Genomic DNA, 24,048 nt, shown 5'->3' with positions numbered 1-24,048 from the left:
TAGCCAGATTAATAAAAAAGAAAAGAGAGAATAATCAAATAGATGCAATAAAAAACGATAAAGGGGATATCACCACAGATTCCACAGAAATTCAAACCATCATCAGAGATTATTACAAACAACTCTATGTACATAAACTAGGAAACCTGCAAGAAATGGATAAATTCTTGGACACTTGCATCCTCCCAAGCCTAAACCAGGAAGAAGTAGAAACCCTGAATAGACCAATAACAAGGGCTGAAATTGAGGCAGCAATTAAGAGCCTACCAACCAAAAAAAGCCCAGGTCCAGATGGGTTCACAGCCGAATTCTACCAGACATACAAAGAGGAGCCGGTACCATTCCTTCTAAAACTATTCCAAACAATCCAAAAAGAGGGAATCCTTCCCAAATCATTTTATGAGACCAACATCATCCTGATACCAAAACCCGGCAGAGACTCAGCAAGAAAAGAAAACTTCAGGCCAATATCCATGATGAACATAGATGCAAAAATCTTCAATAAAATACTGGCAAACCAATTGCAACAGCACATCAAAAAGCTTATCGACCATAAACAAGTAGGTTTCATCCTGAGGATGCAAGGCTGGTTCAACATACGCAAGTCTATAAACGTAATTCAACACATAAACAGAACCAAAGACAAAAACCACATGATTATCTCAATTGATGCAGAGAAGGCCTTTGACAAAATTCAACAACCCTTTATGCTAAAAACCCTCAATAAACTAGGTATTGACGGAACGTATCTCAAAATAATAAAAGCTATTTATGACAAACCAAGAGCCAATATCATACTGAATGGGCAAAAACTGGAAGCATTCCCTTTGAAATCTGGCACTAGACAAGGATGCCCTCTCTCACCACTCCTATTCAATATAGTACTGGAAGTTCTAGCCAGAGCAATCAGGCAAGAAAAAGAAATAAAGGGTATTCAAACAGGAAAGGAGGAAGTCAAATTGTCTCTATTTGCAGACAATATGATTGTATATCTAGATATCTAGAAGACCCCATTGTTTCAGCCCAAAATCTCCTGAAACTGATAAGCAACTTCAGCAAAGTCTCAGGATACAAAATCAATGTGCAAAAATCACAAGCATTCCTATACACCAATAACAGACTTAAAGAGAGCCAAATCAAGAACGAACTGCCATTCACAATTGCTACAAAGAGAATAAAATACCTAGGAATACAACTAACAAGGAATGTAAAGGACCTCTTCGAGGAGAACAACAAACCACTGCTCAACTAAATAAGAGAGGACACAAACAGATGGAGAAACATTCCATGTTTATGGTTAGGAATAATCAATATTGTGAAAATGGTCATACTGCCCAAAGTAATTTACAGATTCAACGCTATCCCCATGAAGCTACCAATGACCTTCTTCACAGAACTGGAAAAAACCACCTTAAACTTCGTATGGAACCAAAAGAGAGCACACATAGCCAAGTCAATTCTAAGCAAAAAGTACAAAGCGGGAGGCATCACACTACCAGACATCAAACTATACTACAAGGCTACATTAATCAAAACAGCATGGTACTGGTACCAAAACAGATATAGACCAACAGAAAAGAACAGAGGCCTCGGAGGCAACACAACACATCTACAACCATCTGATCTTTGACAAACCTAACAAAAACAAGCAATGGGGAAAGGATTCCCTGTTTAATAAATGGTGTTGGAAAAACTGGCTAGCCATGTGCAGAAAGCAGAAACTGGACCCCTTCCTGACACCTTACACTAAAATGAACTCCAGATGGATTAAAGACTTAAACATAACACCTAAGACCATAAAAACCCTTGAAGAAAATCTAGGCAAAACCATTCCGGACATAGGTGTAGGCAAGGACTTCATGACTAAAACACCAAAGGCATTGGCAACAAAAGCCAAAATAGACAAATGGGACCTAATCAAACTCTACAGCTTCTGCACAGCAAAAGAAACGTCATTAGAGTGAATCGGCAACCAACAGAATGGGAAAAAATTTTTGCAGTCTACTCATCTGACAAAGGGCTGATACCCAGAATTTACAACGAACTAAAACAGATTTACAAGAAAAAAACAAGCCCATTCAAAAGTGGGCAAAGGATATGAACAGACACTTTACAAAAGAAGACATACATGAGGCCAACAAACATATGAAAAATGCTCATCATCACTGGCCATTAGAGAAATGCAAATCAAAACTACATTGAGATACCATCTCACGCCAGTTAGAATGGCGATCATTAAAAAATCTGGAGACAAGAGATGCTGGAGAGGATGTGGAGAAATAGGAATACTTTTATACTGTTGGTGGGAGTGTAAATTAGTTCAACCATTGTGGAAGACAGTGTGGAGATTCCTTAAGGACCTAGAAATAGAAATACCATTTGACCCAGCAATCCCATTACTGGGTATATATCCAAAGGATTATAAATCGTTCTACTATAAGGACACATGCACACGAATGTACATTGTAGCACTGTTCACAATAGCAAAGACCTGGAACCAACCCAAATGCCCATCGATGATAGACTGGACAGGGAAAATGTGGCACATATATACCATGGAATATTATGCAGCCATCAAAAATGATGAGTTCGTGTCCTTTGTAGGAACATGGATGAACCTGGAAACCATCATTCTCAGCAAACTGACACAAGAACAGAAAATCAAACACCGCATGTTCTCACTCATAGGTAGGTGTTGAACAATGAGAACACATGGACACAGGGAGGGGAGCATCACACACTGGGGTCTGTCGGGGGGAAATAGGGTAGGGACAGCGCGGGGGTGGGGAGTTGGGGAGAGATAGCATGGGGAGAAATGCCAGATATAGGTGATGGGGAGGAAGGCAGCAAATCACACTGCCATGTGTGTACCTATGCAACAATCTTGCATGTTCTTCACATGTACCCCAAATCCTAAAATGCAATTAAAAAAATAAAAAAAAAAAGATTAACAAAAAAAAAAAGAAGAAACACTTTCTGAACAAAGAATGTGTATTTTTTTCTTTGTATGAAAATGCATGTAATATTACAAATTAAAAGTCTGCTGCTGTTGCAAAGCTCAAGGAATTGTTGAGGGCCTAATTACTCTCCAAGATGAAAAATCTCATTCAGTTGTAATAATCACCCTACCCAAAGTGTGATTTCCAACCCATCCCCATACCACCTTCGGCTTTCAAAGTAGGTCATTTTGTGGTAATGTTGGAAAAACCACTAGTTCTCTAGGACAAGATGGGACATCTGAAGTCTTTCTGGTTGCCTGCCATTTTTCCATTCTATGGTTTCTAATGGATTTACATAATATTTAGCATTTTCCATTGCCCATCAAAGGTACATAATTCTCTAAATTTCAAGTGCTTCATGAAAGTTTAAATTGAAGGTGCTGGTTTTTGTTCTAGAAAATGCCTAGTTTCTAAAGTGTTATCTAAAGAAAAATCAATCCCAGCCATTCTAAGAATTTCAGCAGTTCCTGGTTTTGATACACTGCTCTCCAATACTCTTGATTTCCTAACTTTTCCTTCACCAAATCCCCCAACGACACTATCCTATATGGAGGTTTTTTGTTGTTAATTATCAACTCCCCAACATTTCCTTGCCGTATTCCAGCTTCAAGTTCTATTATTACATTATAAAGTATTTATGCGGGCCTTTTCTTTCCCCAGGCTGAAGTGCAATGGCATCATCATATCATAACACTGCAGGCCAGAACTTCTGAGTTCAGGCGATCCTCTTGCCTTGGCCTCCCAAGTGGCTGGGACTACAGGTGTGCACCACCACACCTGGCTAATTTTGATTTCTTTATTTTTATTTTTTGAGATGGAGTCTCCCTCTGTTACCCAGGCTGGAGTACAGTGTCACAATCTCAGCTCATTGCAACCTCCATCTCCAAGGTTCAAGCAATACTCCTGCCTCAGCCTCCCAGGTAGCTGGGACTACAGGTGCATGCCACTATGCCTGGCTAATTTTTTGTATTTTTAGTAGAGACAGGGTTTCGCCATGTAGTCCAGGCTGGTCTCAAACTCCTGACCTCAAGTGATCTGCCCACCTTGGCTTCCCAAAGTGCTGGGGTTACAGGTGTGAGCCACCATGCCTGGCCGATTAATTGAGCCTTTTATCATTATGATATGTCCATCTTTTGTATTTTTAGTAGAGATTGGGTTTCTCCATGTTGGTCAGGCTGGTCTCGAACTCCTGACCTCAAGTGATCTGCCCGCCTTGGCTTCCCAAAGTGCTGAAATTACAGGTGTGAGTCACCATGCCCCGCCTATTTTTTAATTTTTTGGTAGAGATGGGGGGGGGGGGTCTCACTATGTTGCCCAAGTCAGTCTTGAACTTTTGGCCTCAAGCAATCCTCCCCTTGGCCTTCCAAAGTACTGGGATTACAGACATGAGGCACTGCGCTGGCCAATGCTGGCCATTAAGAAAAAAAGAGTTAAGGAGTTAAGAGTTTTAAGTGGTTACACTTAAAGAATAGAAATTCAATCTATAAAAGTCATCATCTTTGTTAATTCCTACACTAGTATAAATTGTTGCTATTTTTATTGCTGCCTTAATCTCTATTATGCTTTTTTGCAGTCAGTTGCTATTGGCATAAAGAAATGTGGTTTGTTTTGTTTATTGTTTTAAGTATGCCGATCTTATACCTAGGAGGCAGACGTTGCAGCGAGCCGAGATTGTGCACCACTGCACTCCAGCCTGGGCAAAGACTGAGGCTCTGCCTCAAAAAAAAAAAAAAGAAATTCAATCTAGAGCTTCCAAAACCACCAGGATTGAAGAAGAATGGAAACACAGAGAGATAAAGAAAACTTGATCAACATGACATACAGAAAATAGAATGCATTTTTATGATTTCAGATATATTTAAAGATATTATTTTCATAGTTGGATAAAGAAAGCTAGCTATACACTATTTAAAAGAACATATTTTGCCCGGTGCGGTGGCTCACACCTGTAATCTCAGCACTTTGAGAGGTCAAGGCGGGCAGATTGTTTGAGCTCAAGAGTTCGAGACCAGCCTGCTAACATGGTGAAATCCCTCCCATCTCTACCAAACAAAAATACAAAAATTAGCCGGGCATGGTGGTGTACGCCAGTAGTCCCAGCTACTCAAGAGGCTGAGGTAGGAGGATGGCTTGAGCCTGGAGAGGCAGAGGTTGCAGTGAGCTGAGATCACACCATTGTACTCCAGTCTGGGTGGTAGAGCCAGACCTTGTTTCAAAAAACCAAAAAGCATATTTTAAACATTTCACTATGAGTTTGAAATTAAAGAGAAAGAAAAATGCATCCAAATATTAATTTAAAATAGTAAAACCAGACAAAACTAGCAATAAAGAGAATCAATAATTATAAATTGAGCAATTCATCAAGATGTAACAATCCTGATCCCAAGTACATCTAACATAAAAATATATGCAGTAAATAGGTTTGATTCTTTCTGATACATTCTGAAAATTCACAATAAATTGTTATTTTGTTTAGATAATGATTTCCATGGAAACAATCTATTAAGATTTCCCCTGAGAATACTGAACAAGTCCATTTACTTCACAACTTGATTTACTTTGTTTTTGTCTTTCTCAAACCTTATTAAATAACATAAAGAAGGCTGGGCACGGTGGCTCACGCCTGTAATCCCAATACTTAGGGAGGCCAGGGCAGGTGGGTCATGAGGTCAAGAGATTGAGACCATCCTGGCCAACATGGTGAAACCTGTCTCTATGAAAAATACAAAAAATTAGCTGGGTGTGGTGGCCCATGCCTGTAGTCCCAGCTACTCGGGAGGCTGAGGCAGGAGAATCTCTTGAACTAGGGAAGTGGAGGTTGCAATGAGCTAAGATGGAGCCACTGCAATCCAGCCTGGGCAACAGAGCGAGACTTCATCTCAAAAATAAAATAAAATAAATAACAAAAATTGTCAACTAATTTCAAAAGGTCTATTAATAAAAATAAATGTACTCTTTTAGCCAATTCTCTTAATATTTGCCTTCATGTTTCAAATAACATGCTTCTGTTTCTTTTGACGTTTTCAGTTTAGTGATTTCCTACTCACTCACTTAATGGAAAGTGAGGATTTAGCTCTCCAGTCTCCTTGCCATCCATCCAAACAGATAGACTTCCTATCTCCCATTCTCCCAATATGTTTATATCTTACCTTTGGTTAAATCATTATTTAGAATTAGTATTATTGTAGCTATGTGTGATATTCAGAGCTGAACCATGTAGAGCCATGTAAAAGAACTATGTTTACTTTTTCCTTTCCCTTTCCCTCCTGTCTTTTTCTCCCTAGAGTTAAACGTCTTGTCGTTTTATTAGCTTTTCATGAACGAATCAATAATTCAACTCCAAATTCCATCAGTGTCTGTTCATTCACATCTGGTTTTCCACAAATTTCATCTTTTTAAGCCACTCCCAGAACCTCTGACCTGTGCCAGTCTCAACTGGCTCCCTTCTCTGCCTTGGCACAGCTGCCTTCTTGGGAAGACCCTTCAACTTTCTCTCATATAGAATCTCCTGTTACCTATATCCCATGCCTTCCTCGTTCTTGGTTTCCTCCCTCCTTTTAATAAAGCACTCCTTCTGGAGAGTCCTCAGAGAAGTTACATGGGGCCTTGAATGTCTTCAAAATATGTTTATTCTACCTTCAAATAAAATTCATAATTGGCCTCAGTGCAGAATTCTGGGTTTGATATAATTTTCCTTCAGAATTTTGAAGACATTGTTTCCTTATCTTCTAATTTCTAGTAGTGCTTTTGAAAGGTCTGAAGCTGTTTCAATTCCTGATGCTTCGTATGTGACTTGTTTTTTCTCTCTGAACGCTTGCAGAGTCTTTTCTTTGATCTATATATTCTAAACGTTCATTATGATGTACCTTGAGGTAGAAACTATATTTATGTGTTATGGTAGGTGCTTGCTAGACACTTTCAACTTGGAATCTTGTATGCTTCAATTCTAGGAAACTTTCTTGTGTTGTTTCATTGATTTTCTCCCCTCCAGTGCTCCTATTACTTCGATCTTGGGCATACTGAACTGGACCTCTAAATTTCTCATCTTTTCTCTCCTGTTTTCCATCTCTTTAACGTTTTGCTTTACTTCCCGGGAAATTTCCTTAAGTTTATATTTCAACTTGCTCTTAAGTTTGCCATTTTTTCTACCATGTTTTTGATTTTCTAAGAGCCCTTATTTATTCTCTGAATGTTCCCTGTTTCATGGATGCATTATCCTTTCCTTTCTCTCTGAGAATATTAAATGATAGAGTTTTGCTCACTTTGTTTTGCTTACTTTTCCTTGAATAGGCAATGCAGGTTTTCTCTGATTGTTCCCTATCTTTCGTGTTAGAAGCTTTCTTCAGATGTCTGGTCACCCATGATGTATTACTTAGGTTTAAGGGTGAAGGACTAAAAAGCTGACTAGAACACATACATGGAGTTTGTTGACCAGGAAACCTAACCTTGGGTGTTCTGGCTGGGCTCCCTGTTGGAGAACTACTGATGTTAGCATAACTATTTCTTTCCTCCTGGACTCATAAGAGTCCCTAGAGACTTCTATCTCCTCCTGTAAAATAAAGGGTGGCTGCTAGCATTTCAGGAGCAAAGTGGGAAAAAGAAGGTTGGGGGTGAAGGACCAGTTTACCATTAAATATGCATATAGTCAATTAATTCACCTATTTTTAGTGTAGCAGAGTGCTGGATAGCATTGCCTAGAATAAGGCTTGGAGAATAAGTCTTGAGCTCCTCCTCCTGAGGGCCAAATGCCCTGCAGAGCCCTGTGAAGACCTAGAGGCGGAGTGATATGTCAGACTGAAAACAGTATTAATGGAAAATTTGTGGCCCTTAGGGTCAACAAATTGCTAGAAACCTTTTCTTTTATCCCCACCTGCAAATGTCCAGCAGCTAAGCATTTACTTCCTGCTAAAAAATTGAGAAGTTCTTCTATTACAAAATTGAATAAATGAATTGGAGGGCACTAGTCCAATAGCTGTGGTATCTATGAGTTTACCGCCCAACAGATACTCTCCAAACCACTTACCCTAAAGAAAAGGTTGACTGCTAACCAACAACTAACCATTTATACATAATGTCAGTTTACTTTGCAGGTGTCCTATTCTTAGATATAAATAGACAACTAAAAATCATCAGACATTTGAGAAAAGTTTGCAACCTGAAAAGTAATTACAAACATAAAAACAGGAAAATCATCCTAGAAGAAAGAAAGATAATTCAGGGAACAGAAGATAACTTTTTAAAAATTCAAATCCATGTTTAGGAACCGGGAACTTTCAAATACATTATTTCACAGCTATGCTATGAGACAGAAATTGTTATTCTCATTTCAGAGATTAGAAAATTGAAGTTCAGAACGAATATGCCTTGTACATGGCTGGGATTTCAGTCTTCATGTTTTGATTCCCTAATGTCCTTTAAGTTGAACCACAGGCACTACAGAATTTATAAGCCAGACACACACAGTGCATAGTTATATAGAACTATATGAAAATCAGAGTCCTTCCCCCAAAAAAATCTTAGCTGAAAAGCATTTGTCTTGATTTCTGTCCTTTGTTTGCTCCTCTTTCAGCCTAGGAATCTTTTCTCTGTAACTTAAAAGCATAATAGAAACAATGCTAAGTTACATGTTATCAGGGAATCTACCACAGAAAGACACAGAGGGATAAATATAACCAAGACAGGCTAAATTTGAAATTTGAGATTCTAACAGAATTCTACCACTGGATAGGAAAAAGCTAAATGCTGTCTCTCCAGATGTTGGATGTATAATTTATTTATACAATAATGGTTGAGACAGGCATAATGCATACACATAACAGAAACTCAATGTTTGCTGAACAAATGAATGGAAAAAAAAATGAATGAATGAATGAATGGAAAGACTTTAATTCTTTCCAAAAAATTATGAGGTGGGGATAAATTTTGATAAAAGGTAAAGACTACATTTTCACAGTCTGTATTACAAATCATAAATTCTGAACTTCATATTGCATTAATGTACATATACATTAGATACAGTCAATAAAACTTAAAATATTTTAAAACCAGTTTAAATATAAGAGTAATATGAAAAGTAATGCTGGCCAGGCGCAGTGGCTCACACCTATAATCCCAACCCTTTGGGAGGCTGAGGCAGGTGGATCATGAGGTCAAGAGATCGAGATCAGCCTGGCCAACATAGTGAAACCCCGTCTCTACTAAAAATACAAAAATTAGCCAGGCAAGGTGGCGTATGCCTGTAGTTCCAGCTACTCGGGAGGCTGAGGCAGGAGAATCACTTTAACCCAGGAGGCAGAGTTCCCAGTGAGCCAAGATCACACCACTGCACTCCAGCTTGGACAACAAAGGAAGACTTCATCTCAAAATTAAAAAAAAAAAGAAAAAAAAGGTAATGCTTTGCTTTTGAGTGATTATTTGTTTTTATTAATACAATCATTCAAGCTGGACAATAACTTTGCAAAATACTCAAAAAAGCAATGTAGAAAATATTCATGTAAGTTTTTACTTTCACAATATAGACTATAATGTAAACCTTGAGTCAATTCCATAGCCAGTCCATATTAAGTCAGTAAAAGAAACCCAAAATGAGGCTGAGTACCGTGGCTCACACCTGTAATCCCAGCACTTTGGGAGGTCGAGGTGGGCAGATCACTTAAGGTCGGGAGTTTGAGACCAGCCTGGCCAACATGGTGAAACCCCATCTCTACTAAAAATGCAGAAATTAGCTGGGCATAGTGGTACATGCCTGTAGTCCCAGCCACTCGGGAGGCTGAAGCAGGAGGATCACTTGAACCCGGGGTCAGAGGGTACCACTACACTCCAGTCTGGGTGACAGAGCGAAACTCCATCTCAAAAAAGAAAGAAAGAAAGAAAGAAAGAAATCTGAAATGATCTATTGCCTCATATCAGGCTTTGGGCAAAAATAAGTATTTTATGAACAGGCCAATTATATAATAACAAAATGAAGCAGCAAATTCTAAGCCTAGTGCTTAACTTACTACTACAGAAGTATCCTCTGTAGCCAAAGTGAACTTAGCGGCAAGTGGCAGAGGGAAAGTTGCTACTGAGCCTGTATACTTATAAAGCCTCTCATTGTTAAAGGAATCACATACAATAAATTTGTCTAATGGATTGGTTAATTTAGGTGGAATCCTATGGGACCTTCATACCCACTGATATGGACAGCAGTTCCCTACCACATGTCCCCCACAGACCCCATGAAGGATTCTACCACCAAACATTATTTTATGTTGTTATAATAAATAATATCATCAGCCAGTAACCAAAAAAGTGACATTTAAGTTATCCCATATAGTCCCTTTGTTCGTATATGTAGAATTTCCATTAGGCGCTGTGAAATATTAGGCAAGCCAATAGAGTAACTGAGGGAATGTATAATTTGAATAGGTTAACATTATATTGTACTTGATTGTTGGGTAAAAGCATATGCTATGCTGTCCAAGGACTTCTTATTCCTATGAGGCAATTCAAGGCTGCTTCAAGCGGATCATATTCACAAAAGAAATGCCAAGTGGCAGGAAATTCCAGATGGCAATGCCGCATCAGGTAAAGGCAGCGTGAGGTTACGCGAGCCATGCTGATGTCCAAAGGGAAAATTCTTCATATTTTTCTCCCTTTCCTTTTCACTGAAAATCTAACTCATAGGAAATAACATTTCACTTCAACTTGCAAAGGAACTTTCCCTTTTCCCTCCCTGACTCAGAAAACTAACTAGTAATACTGTAAAGTAGGAAAACTACTTAAATCTCAGCTTCCCTGAAGAGTTTATATTTGGCATACTAGGGATATTTCCAACACCATTCCTTAAATTCCTCTAAAGACCTCTCCCACTTACAGCAGCACTTGCCCAGGACTTCAATAAGGCCTTTTTCTTCACAAGCTTCAATATTCTAAGTTACTTGGAAACTGTGATGAAAAAAAATAGGTGCAAAACAATTTTTCTAAAAGATCCCATGTATTATCCAACTTCATCTCCAAAAAAAATAGGGTATATATAATTGAAATTCATCTCTAATTATAAAAATACTCTAGATCATCTCACATATTTTTCCTTAAAAAATTCAGAAATACATCTGCTATCAATATGTAATTACATTTAAGGCCAGGCACGGTGGCTCACACCTGTAATCCCAGCATTTTGGGAGGCCAAGGTGGGGGGGGAATCACTTGAGGTCAGGAGTTCAAGACCAGCCTCCCCAACATGGCAAAACCCCATCTACCAAAACTACAAAATTATCCAGGTGTGGTGGCCTGTGCCTGTAATCCCAGCTACTTGGGAGGCTGAGATGGGAAAATCACTTGAATCCAGGAGGTGGAGGTTGCAGTGAGCTGAGATTGCGCCACTGCACTCCAGTCTGAGTGACAGAATGAGACTCTCTCTCTCTCTCTCTCTCTCTCTCTCTCACACACACACACACACACACACACACTATATTTAGGTCACCTCCCTGTTCACTTAGCCAGTGTGTCCATTCGGAAAGACACAAAAAAATAATAATGAGTAACTTCCATGTGCCAGGCACTCTATTACCTGCATCACAAGACTGAAAGATCTACAGTCTAACAGCAGGTCTGCTTTTTGTTAGCTGTGTGATATTGGGCATGCCACTTAATTACTCTTAGCCTTAATGTTAATTCTCTAGGTTGGGGATAATAACAATCACCTCATTGGGTTTCTTCAGGGTTTAAATTAGTTAATGGTTGTAGTAAAGACTTAGGAACCATATTTGGCCCTTATAGTCAGGTTCCTATAGCCAGAACCAATAAAATGGAACTAAGAACTAGAACTGTTGCAGGAAAGAGAAGTTGGCCACAATTCCTGGCAAACAGCTGAAGAACCAAATTAGTATTCGTTCAAGAATCTTGATCCTTGGGCCTGCATCCATTTAGGGGGAAGGTACAGAGCACTCTTAGGGAGAAGCCCTGGGGCTGACTGGTCCTAACACAAAACCGAAGAGGTGGATAGGACCAGACCAGTCTCTGGAATGCAACATTTGACTTGAGTTGGCACTTAGAAGCGATGCTATAGCATTTGCTTTGAAAAATACGTAATGTTATATAAATTGTTATTATTACATACATACATACACACTAACACACACAGGGACTTACCCCCCAAGCAGAAGTGGATTTTTATGTTGCATGGCTGAATAGATGACAGAATGGATGAGTGGCTAGATATATCAGAGAAGGCAAGGAAGGTGAAAATTAGAAAGGCCATATAGGGCTATGGCGAAGCATTCAGGCTTTAAAGGCAGAATGCCTGGGTTTGAATCTTGGCTCCATTACTTCACTTTTTGGTGTGAACGCAGTCAAGTTAAATAACTTTGCTAGGCCTAAGTTTCCTCCTCTGTAAATGTGGATAATATTAGTAGCTACCTCATAGGATAGTTATAAGGATTTAAAAGTTATATATTTAAAGCACTTAGAAGACTTTTTGGCATGGTAGGCATCAGTTTCCTAATCAATAAAATATATTACTTCACAAGTTGTTATAAGAATTAAATAAACCATGCCTATACAGTGATTATCATATACATAATAAATCAATAAATATTAGGTATTTTCATTAAAACATGGATGAAGACCAAAAGAAATTTTTAAACCTGAGAAAAATATTTCATAATGGAATATAACCAAAAATACTATGAAAACCCTTATTCATATTTTTGTGTTGAATATATTTACTGCAAAGCCATGAGTAACTTGGCACATTTATCTACTTTCCAGTGTGTAAAACACATCACAATAATTCCATCTCTTAGATCTGCCAAAGAATTTATGTCACAGATAGAAAACACAGACCAAAAAAAAAAAAAAAGAAAAAAGTAAAGAAACCACAACTAGAACAGCAATTCTGAAATAATATTCCTATTTTTGCTCATTCACTGACAAAAAAACATTTAATCTAATAGCATAAAAATTAATAATAAAAAAGCTATTTTACTAATAGAGAAATTACTGGAGAAAACAACACTTTTATTATTTTTTAAATGGGCACTCATTGAAAAACTTGCTGCAACATACTTTCTAAAGAACAGAAGAAATGTTGCCATAAAATTTAGAATTTAAAGGTTAACTAATTGAAACCCAAGTAAGTATACCTTCTATTTAGTCCATAAGGAAGCCAAGTGAGTACAGAAGTCAAGAAAATCAGGAAAATTTTGAGAGAGATTCTGTGGTCAACAGTGTCAACTGTTGAGAGGCTTAGGCAACAACTAGGAAGTGTCCATGAGGTTTAGTAACAAGGACATAATTGGTGGATATTGATAAAAATCATTGTATGAGGCAGTTGTGTTTGTGGAAAATACCAGATAAATCATAGTACAACATGGAAAATGATTTTCATGGAGAGAACAGCAAAAGATAAAAGATGAGTAGGCCAGGCATTGGTGGCTCACGTCTGTAAGCCCAGCACCTTGGGAGGTCAAGGCAGGCAGATCACGAGGTCAGGAGACCAAGACCACCCTGGCCAACATGTTAAAACCCTGTCTCTACTGAAAATACAAAAATTAGCTAGGCGTGGTAGTGTGTCCCTGTAGTCCCAGCTACTCAGGGAGCTAAGGCAGGAGAATCGCTTGAACCAGGGAGTTGGAGGTTGCAGTAAGCCTAAATCGCAAGATCATGCCACTGCATTCCAGCCTGGTGACAGAGCAAGACTCCTTCTCAAAAAAAAAAAAAAAAAAAGATTGAGTCATTAAGTTATGTTAGAAAAAACTTCTCCAACTTGGAGATACTCACACTGGGATTTTATAAGCTATACTTTTTATAATTTTGTTCTAATATCAATAAATAAAGCACACTAACATACAGGATTGATTGATTGATTACTGGGTCATCCTTGACTCAAAGTGAGTTAGGTAACTTTAGTCTTCCACCTCAAAGACGTTAAAACACAAAAGTTTGATATGATATACATGAAAGTTTAGACTGAATGATGTTTCACTGAATTTGGTTAACATAATTTTGCACTAAAAGATTCTTGGCTAGCAATGAAAGGAAGATTTAAGACCTTTTTTGGAGATATGATATATGTACCAGTCTCTATCCCAAAAGGATTACCCAGACTAGAGTTTCAGAAACCACCTGTAACTTCTTCTGATCAGTTCTGAATAATCACTAAAATCATTCATCCATTAATCCTGACAGCGCTGTCCAATAGACATATAATATGAGCCACAGGTATACTTTTAAATTTTCTAATATACACATTCAAAAAGTAAAAAGAAGTAGGTAAAATTAATTTTAATATTGCCTATTTAACCGAATATCTAAAATATCATTTCAACATATAATTAATATAAAAATTATTGCTGAGATATTTTACATTCTTTTATGCTAAAACTTTGAAATCCAGTATTTATTTTACTTTTGCAACACATCTCAATTTGAACTAGACTTATTTGAAGTGTTCAACCTCCACACGTGGCTAGTGGCTACTGTACTAAACAGCACAGGTCTAGAATCTAAGTTCCTTGGAAACAGGAACATAGGTTGTCTTGTTCACATATGTAACTGTAGTATTAAGAATAGTGTCTAACACATAATTAGCCCTCAAAGAATATTTGCTGAATGAATGAATGAACCAATCTATTGGTTTATATACATACTTGTAAAAAATTTCTGTAATACAAATGAAATTCTAATTACATTATTAGAAAAGCATATAATTATGTTAAACTCAATTCTAGCCCAGGTGAGAATTTAGCAATATATACTTAGTCAATACAGATTCCTAAGTAGATGAATCTTTCAAACATGGTATAAACACATTTCACTATCAATAGAAAATGTTCTTCTATCATCCTTTTAATATGATTTTCATAAACATTTAGTAGATCAAAGCTGTCACATTCCTCTAATAAAATCAAATAAATTATAGCTTTCTCTCTGGAATGGATGAACTCTACATTCATCAAACATATGCAATTCTCACATATTCCACTAGCATTTGCAAATAATTTTTTTTTGTCTTAAAGTCCAAACTACCCTAACACTGGCAAAAGAATATGCCAAATATAGCTTCAAACATCTGACAAAAATTAAGTCATATTCATTATTTGTATAAAGCTAAACCCCCAAAGTACTGAGATTATTTAATATAAACCAAACAGGCCCTAAACAGCTGACACTTAATAACAAAGCTTAGGGAGAAAGCTTACCTTCTCTGCTAAAAGCTCTCGTATCTTGCTGGCTTGAACTCTAAATTTCATGAGCTGGGACTCCAGAGCTACGCATCGTTCTTTCCAATCTACTGGTCCCTCTGGCTCAGAAAGCTCTGCCATATTTATTCTTTAAAAAAATTCAAACAGCACAACACAATTAATATTCAGGAAATTTTGTTAAATTATCCAATGTACACATTCTAATCACTGTCTAACTAGATCCATGTACAAGTTTTAAATTCTAAGACAAATTCCAGAACTGGTGAGAGCTTATGGAAAGAACTTAGTGGGGGATAGGAGACTAAGGCTGGAGCCCAACTGTGCTACTTAACCTTTCTATGTCTGAGTTTACCCAATCCAGAAAAAGGGGCATGTCAACAACAAATGATTATTCCTTGTGTGTAGCGAGGAATAAATGAAATACTGCTGTTTCTAGTAGAACAGCCGACAGTATAAAAGCACAACACAAACACAGAGTGTTATCATTTTTAGCTCTGCCCAACAGATAAGACTGTTTGAATCTCTCAGCTCATAATTTTACCATACTCTGAAATTTAAGGAAGTATTACAATTTGATTCAATTGCTATGATTATGGTTTAGATTTTTACTACAATGATTCCTTATCACCACTCTAAATTTGGCCAGGTCCAGGTTAAGTCTTTCAAGTCAGAGGTCTTTTGGCATATTTGAGGGTAAGTTGTTGTGATCCTGACAAGTTTGCATAATTTTTATTTGGTGTAAGAGAAAGCATATAAACATGCAATTTGGAATTAGCTATATGAAGTAAATCTGGAATCAGATTTTTCCATATTAACTTTCCTTTCAGAGGAGATTAATTGCAGGGAGAAGCACTATAAGTGGCAGGACAAGAGGCAAGGGAATTGGTTTTGAAATTCTGAAGTGTTACTTGATTTTGGAAGCATGATGGTTTCTGGCTTTGAGATTCATAAAAGTAGTTTTAAATGTTTAGTAATATTTTATCAGGCTATTTTTAATAAGCAGCCTAATAACGTATTTCTAAATTGTCCTTGCTATGAACTGCCCTGCTTTGAAGTTTATATTAGGAATGGAACGGCTCAGTTAAGAAGAACTGTGACAGCAAAACTCTCAGAACCCTGGGATGGAACTGCAGTTGAAGTATACTATTCTATTCTTTTGTTTTCTAAAAATATAACCCCATGGATTTTCCCAGTATTTAGTGTAATATAGCACCCTCCCTAATCCTATACCAGTTTTTTAAAACTTTATGCTGCTAAAAACCCACTAAAAGATTATTTTCCTAGTATAAAGATTGTTTTTTACTTAATTTTCTCATTAACACTGACAATATCATTCAATACATTAGAAATAAATGTAAGCAGAATCTTTTTTTTTTTTTTTTGAGATGGAGTTTCACTCTTGTTGCCCAGGCTGGAGTACAGTGGTGTGATCTTGGCTCACTGCAATCTTCGCCTCCTGGGTTAAAGCAATTCTCCTGCTTCAGCCTCCCAAGTCACTGGGATTATAGGTGCCTGCCACCGCGTCCAGCTAATTTTTGTTATTCGTAGTAGAGTTGGGGTTTCGCCATGTTGGCTAGGGTGGTCTCGAACTCCTGACCTCAGGTGATCCACCTCCCTCAGCCTCCCAAGTGCTGGGATTACAGGTGTGAGCCACCATGCCCAGGCAGCAGAATAGTTCTTAAAGGACTACAACATTTATTAAGAGCATCCCAACCATCTTAATGCCTGCAGATGTCCCTAACTTCTAGCCTTAATTTAAAGGAAACGTATTAGTGTAGAGCTGGAAATCATTTTCCTTTCATTTCTTTGTTTTTATAGAATCCTCACCTCATTGTTTTCTGAGGTTTTTCCTAAGGAAATTAACCTTATTAGTAATGTTTTCCATTACCCGTATTAGCATTTACTATTAATGATTCACATTGGCATTTACTAGCAATGATTTAGGAGTAGATAATGCAGTTTGCCAACCACAAACATGTTCTCAGTTCTGAGGCTATTTCATTTTTCTCCTTATTAGCTTTAGAGTGAACAGGAAGAGAAAATATGGATGCAATATTAGAAAATGAAAAGTAATCCTGAAAGAGGCATCTTTAAGTCTTGAATTATCATATCACGGCACAGAAATGTAGGGATACTCTTCTAGCTTAAGTAATAAGAGGAGTCTATTTACCCATTGATCAATAGATTAATATTGGTTAATTTCTGCTCTGCATGTAAAATAACTTGCTTATGTTCTACAGTTTTAAAAATAACATGAAGAGTACATATTTTTCAACAAATGTAAATCAATCGCTGTAATGCATCACCTGAATAAAATAAAGGACAAAAACCACATGATCATTTCAATAGACATAGAAAAAAACATTCAACAAAATCCAACATCCTTTCATGATAAAAAAACATTCAACAAACTAGAAATAGATGGGAACTTCCTCATCCTGAGAGAGGACATCTACAAAAGCCCACAGCTAACATCACACTTACTGGTAAATGACTGACAGTTTTCTCCCTGAAATCAAGAACAAGACAAAGATTTCTTTTTCTCACCACTTCTATTCAACATTGTAATAGCCAAGGCAAGACAATAAAATGTAAAAGCATCTAGATTGGACAGGAAGAAATAAAACTATCTCTGCTTACAGATGACATGATCATGTACATAGAAAATTCTAAGGAATCCACAAAAAAAAAATTAAAACTATAGAGTTTAGCAAGGTCTCAGGAAACCAGATAAACATTCAAAAATCAGTTGTTTTTCTATACACTGGCAAGGAAAAATCCAAAAATGAAATTGAGAAAATATTCCATTTACAATAGCATCAAAAAAAATATTTAGGAATGAATTTAACAGAAGCATAAGATGTGTACTCTGAAAACTACAAAACATCACTGAAAGAAATTAAAGAATACCTAAATAAATGGAAGAAATTGCATATTCATGGATTGGAAGACTTAATATTGTGAAGATGGCAATACTTGCAAAGGCTCTATGCACAATGCAATCTCTATCAAAATTTCAACTGTATTTTTTGCAGAAATTGACAAGTTGATCAAAATTCACCTGGAAATTCAAGGGTTGAAGAATAGACATAACAATATTAAAAGTTGGAGAACTCACATGTTATGATTTTTAAACTTACTACAAAGTTATACAGTAGCTTGATTACACAGTGTGGTACTTGCATAAAGATAGATATATAGATAAACAGAATAAAGTTAAGTCCAGAAAAAAAGCCTCACATTGATTTTTGGCAAGAGTGATAAGATCATTCAGTTGGGGAAAGAATAATATTTTCAACAAAGGATGCTGGGACAACTGAATATCCATATGCAAAAGAATGAATGTGGACCCACACCTCATACCATATACACACAATAACACAAAATGGATCACAAACTTACAGGTACAAGCCAAAGCTCTAAACCAGGTGTCCAATCTTTTGGCTTCCCTGGGCCACATTAGAAGAAGAAGTGTCTTGGGCCACACGTAAAATACACTAACACTAACTGTAGATGATGAGCTAAAAAAAAGAAAATTGCAAAAAAAAAAAAAAAAACTCATAATGCTTTACAAATTTGTGTTGGGCCACATTCAAAGCCATCCTGGGCCTCATGTGGCCTGCAGGCCACAGGGTGGACAAACTTACTCTTAAAGTCTTAGAAGAAAACAGGTATAAATCTTCATGACCTTGGATTAGGCAACAGATACTTAGATATTACACCTAAAGCACAAGGAATTAAAAATAGATAAATTGGACTTCATAAAAATTTTTAAATTTTTGTGCTTCAAAGGACATTGTCAAGAAAGTACAAAGATAATCCACAGAATGGGAAAAATAGTTGCAAATCATGTATCTCAGGGATTTGTGTTTAGAATATATAAAGGACTCTTAGGATTCAACGATTAAAAAAGATAACCCAATTAAAAAGTGGGCAAAGGCCTAGGCTAGGTGGCTTATGCCTGTAATCCCAGCACTTTGGGAGGCTGAGGCAGGTAGATGGCCTGAGCTCAGGAGTTTGAGACCAGCCTGGGCAATGTTGCAAAACACTGTTTTTATAAAAATACACACACACACACACACACACACACACACACACACACACACAAATTAGCCAGGCATGGTGGTGCATGCCTATAGTCCCTGCTACTGGGGAGCTGAGGCAGAAACAGCACTTGAGCCCAGGAGGTTGAGGCTGCAGTAAACCATGTTCATACCATTGCACTCCAGCCTGGGCAACAGAGGGAGACCCCATCTCTAATAATAATAATAATAATAATAATAATAATAAATTTAAAATAAATAAATAAAATTGGGCAAAGTATCTGAATAGACATTTCTCCAAAGAAGATATACAAATGGCCAAAAAGCACATTATTTCCTATAAGGGAAAATGCAAATCAAAGTCACAACAACATTCCACTTCACATCAAATAGGATGTTCTAATGAAAAAGACATCTAACAACAAGTGTTGATGAGGATGTAGAGAAATTGGGACCCTCATACATTGTTGGTGAGAATGTAAAAATTTTACAGTTGCTTTGTAAACAGTTTTACAGTTCCTCAAAAGTTTAAACAGGCCAGCATGGTGGCTCACACCTATAATCCCAACAGTTTGCGAGGTTGAGGTGGGACAATTTATTTTATTTTATTTATTTATTTATTTTTTGAGACGAAGTTTTGCTCTTGTTACCCAGGCTGGAGTGCAATGGTGCGATCTTGGCTCACCGCAACCTCCGCCTCCTGGGTTCAGGCAATTCTCCTGCCTCAGCCTCCTGAGTAGCTGGGATTACAGGCATGCGCCACCATGCCCAGCTAATTTTTTGTATTTTTAGTAGAGACGAGGTTTCACCATGTTGACCAGGATGATCTCGATCTCTTGACCTCGTGATCCACCCGCCTCGGCCTCCCAAAGTGCTGGGATTACAGGCGTGAGCCACCGCACCCGGCCCTGGGACAATTTATTGAGCTCAGGAGTTCAGGACCAGACTATGCAACATAGCAAGATCTCATCTCTATCAAAATATTTAAAAATTAGCTGGGCGTCAGGGAGCTTATCTGTGGTCCCAGCTGCTCCGGAGGCCTGGGTAAGAGGATCACTTGAGCAGTGAGCTATGATCATGCATTGTACTCCAGCCTGGGTTACAGAGTGAGACCCTGTCTCAAAAAACAAAAAAGTGTAAATATAAAGTTATCAAGTTATTGGAGTAACTTTATATTTGGTATACCAATACAAAGTATTGGTAACTTTATACTTGGCATTAGAGTTGCTGGGTCATATGCCAAGGAATAGGGTCATATGCCAAGAGTGAAATACATGTCCACACTGAAACTTGTATATAAATGTTCAGAGCATCAGTATTCATAATAGCCAAAGAGTAGAAACAGCCTGTGTCCACCATCAGATGAATGAATAAAATATGGTAGATCCAGCAGGGTGCAGTGGCTCATGCCTGTAATTCCAGCACTTTGGGAGGCTGAGGCGGGAGGATCACCTGAGGTCAGGAGTTTGAGACAAGCCTGGCCAACGTGGCAAAACCTGTCTCCACTGAAAATACAAAAATTAGCTGGATGTGGTGGTACGGAGCTGTATCCCAGCTACTAGGGAGGCTGAGACAGGAGAATCACTTGAACCTAGGAGGCAGAGGTTGCAGTGAGCTGAGATTGCACCTCTGAACTCCAGCCTGGGCAACAGAGTGAGACTCTGTCTCAAAAAAAAAAAATGTGGTATATCCATACAATGGAATATTATTCAGCCATAAAAAAGGAATACAGTACTAATATAGCCATGCTTGAGTCTTGAAAACATGCTAAGTGAAAGATTCCAGACACAAAAGGCCACATATTGTATGAATCTATTTATATGAAATGTCCATAATAGGCAAATTCAAAGGACAGAAAGTAGGCCAAGGGCTGTGGAGGAGAAGGTAGTAGAGACTGACTAAAATGGATATGTGGTTGCTTTCTGGGGTGATGAAAATATTCTAGAATTAGATATTGGTGATGGCTACACAACCTTGTGAATATACCAAAACCCAGTGAACTGTATACTTTAAAAGGATAAATCTTATAGTTTGTGTCTTATATTAAGATCTCAATAAAAAAAGATCACATATTTATAAATGACTAAAGAAAAAGTCACAGTTTAAATGGATGTATACTAGGACCACATTTACAAATTTAATGATCCATTATTTGTGGTTATCCCTGCCAAGAATTTCATGATTAGTTCAAAAAATTAAGAGGTAACTGTTAACCTCAAATATGAAAAGTATTATACATATATCTTACCTGGAAGGTACTTTGCTATGTTAATGACACAATAAATTAATTCAAAGTTAAACATACTTATTTATTTGGTTATGCTAATTATATATTTTATTGTGAAGTACCAAAGCCTTAAGAATATTATTAAATCAGCATTTAACATCTACATTCCCTATTTGAGGGCCATAATAAAAAAAATCAAAACAGTTAATTGGTATGATGATGGTCTGCACTGAGATCTAGACACCTGATTCCCTCATTTGATTCAGTAACTGCAGTTAGTTAACAAGTATAAAGCAAAAGTTGTATTAGTGCACCATCTTGGGTAGTTAAAAATTCTAATTTTATACAATAGCCACCATCCTTTTCACTACCACTAATGTTACAGAACTATATAACACTGGGACTGTATATATAACTATATAAAATAACCGACTGCTAAATAAATAAATTATCACATCTAGATTCTGAATTTGAAAGTAATCTATCATGTCTAGATTCTGAATTTGAAAGTAATCTATCATGTCTAGATTCTGAATTTGAAAGTAATCTATCTTCACTTCAGGGTACAGGAAAAAGTCTTGGTGTTCCAAATACCACCAGTGACTTTTGGAAATATTTACTGACACAAGATAAACTGTTTACAATTGTGGAGTGAATGCTCTTTTCTCTGAATCTCTGACTTCCTGTTTCTCTTCCAAACCCCAAAAAGGAAAGAAAAAGAAATGAAGAATTCTTCTACTTAGGCTTACCCTGATGAAGCGCAGCATTAGCCTCTATGATATTCTTTAGTTTTTGCCTCTTAAGGGACAGTTTAACTGGGCTAGGTAATCGTGTGTGTGTGTGTGTGTGTGTGTGTGTGTGTGTGTGTGTAAAAGATCTTTACTGGGCTAATAGTGTGTGTGTGTATGTGTGTGTAAAAGATCTTTCTTGACGAGACTGAGACTGAAGCATGCCTTGTTTAAGGAATCTTCTGACTAAGGCACAGCTAGGTAATCGTGTGCGTGTGTGCGTGTGTCAGTGAGTGTGTAAAAGATCTTTACTGGGCTAAGTAATCGTGTGTATGTGTATATGTGTTTGTAAAAGATCTTTCTCGACGAGACTGAGACTGAAGCATGCCTTGTTTAAGGAATCTTTTGACCAAGGGACAGCTTAACTGGGCTAGGTAATTGTGTGCGTGCGTGCGTGCGTGTGTGTGTGTGTGTGTAAAAGATGTTTCTCGACGAGACTGAAGCATGCCTTTTTTAAGGAACCTTCTGACCACCACCTAGCCCCACTTGGGCAACGTCTGCCCATCGGTGGCACTGCCCGGAACAGCAGAGCTCCTCACTGCACACTCCTCTGGGACACACCGCTGTGCGGGCCAGGCTTGCAAGACTGGCATTTTCACAAAGAAAGCAGTGACCCTCAGGTAGCCCACCACCAGAGAGCTTTTCCAAAGTAAATGGTTCGACTTCTATTTCCACAGCGTTTCGCACAACAAAACCCACGGCTAAAAAGTGCTGTCCTTTAAAAAGTGCCCCACTAACTTCGGGGACAGAGGTTTCAGGGTAGGTCACCTCAGGGTGCTCTGACGCACCAGCAACTCGAGGTGTACAAAATGCCTCTTAAAAGTTTTGAGTTTAAAGTTTCGCCCCGGAGATCCTAGTGGAGCTCCCGAAGCTGAAGCCGAAGCCGAAGGCGAGCGCGGCATCCCTGGCAGCGCGGGTCCCTCGGCTTGGGTACCCTAGGTTGCCCCGCTGCGCCCCCAGGACCGCTCGCGCCGCTCCAGAAGCCCGGGCCCGGTGTTTCCAAACAGAACGTCAAGGGAGCCCAAGGGCGCGAGGGGCCGTCTGCCACCGCCCCCTGCTCACCTCTCCCGGCGACACCTAGACCTGGGGGCCGACTCGGGGCTGCAGCGGGAGGTGCAGCGACGGGTCCCGAGCCAGCCCGCTCGGTCCCCCTCGTCCTCGCTCGCCCGCTCCGCCCGGCACCCTCAACCTCCGCCCCGCGAGCCCCCCGGGACGGCGCGCTCTCGAGGGGGCGGGGATCCCAGGGTGGCGGAGACGCTGGGGTCACCCCTCGGCCCCGGACCTTCTCACCTGCCTATCTCAGCAGCTGGTCCCCGGCCACAGCGCCCGATATCCCGGCCGCGCCTGGCCCCCGGGCTCCACGGGCTCCACGGGCTCCCAGCCCGCGCCCGCCTCAAGCCGAGCCCCGAGAGGGCGGGGAAGGGCACCGCCTCCTCCCGGACTGGCGGCCAGCGTAGCCAATAGAAGGCTACAGCCGACCACCCGGCGTCACTGGGGGTGTGGCCATAACTTTGGCTCCTCCCAGTCCCTGCCCCAGGAGGGAGCTCTGTCCCTGAGTGGTACCTCTAACGTCCCCACTGCGAGACTCCAGAGCCTGCTGCAGCCGTCGGTCACTTCCATTTCACTCCCTCTGCCTGTACTGTTGCAGCTATCTCCCTTGGTTTCCCAGCCCGAAATCTCTCCCCTTGCCAATCCACCCTTCATCTTCCTGCCAGGTTAATTTCCTTAAGAGCAGTTTTGGTGTACGGTATGCCAAAGACTTTCATTGGCTTCCTTTTGCTTAAATGATCAAGAACAGATTCTCTA

At 38.9% G+C, this 24,048-nt stretch overlaps 1 protein-coding gene across 1 annotated transcript in view; it reads right to left on the bottom strand.

Moving 5' to 3' along the window:
• Window positions 1-23,599, bottom strand: part of PLEKHH2 (pleckstrin homology, MyTH4 and FERM domain containing H2) — a 146,959-nt gene extending 123,360 nt beyond the window's left edge. The window contains exons 1-2 of the mRNA XM_064364039.1: window positions 23,533-23,599; window positions 15,182-15,311 (exon numbers count right to left, since the gene is read on the bottom strand). Of these exons, the coding sequence (XP_064220109.1) occupies window positions 15,182-15,304 (123 nt within the window). The 5' untranslated portion in view covers window positions 15,305-15,311; window positions 23,533-23,599. The remainder of the gene's footprint in view (window positions 1-15,181; window positions 15,312-23,532) is intronic.
• Window positions 23,600-24,048: the final 449 nt, after the last annotated feature.

Source organism: Aotus nancymaae, unplaced genomic scaffold, assembly GCF_030222135.1.
Source record: "Aotus nancymaae isolate 86718 unplaced genomic scaffold, 86718_ANA_hifiasm-v0.15.2.pri h1tg000057l, whole genome shotgun sequence".
Lineage (NCBI taxonomy): Eukaryota > Metazoa > Chordata > Mammalia > Primates > Aotidae > Aotus > Aotus nancymaae.
Note: the sequence above shows the minus strand (reverse complement) of the source record. Positions and strands in the feature narration are given on the sequence as shown.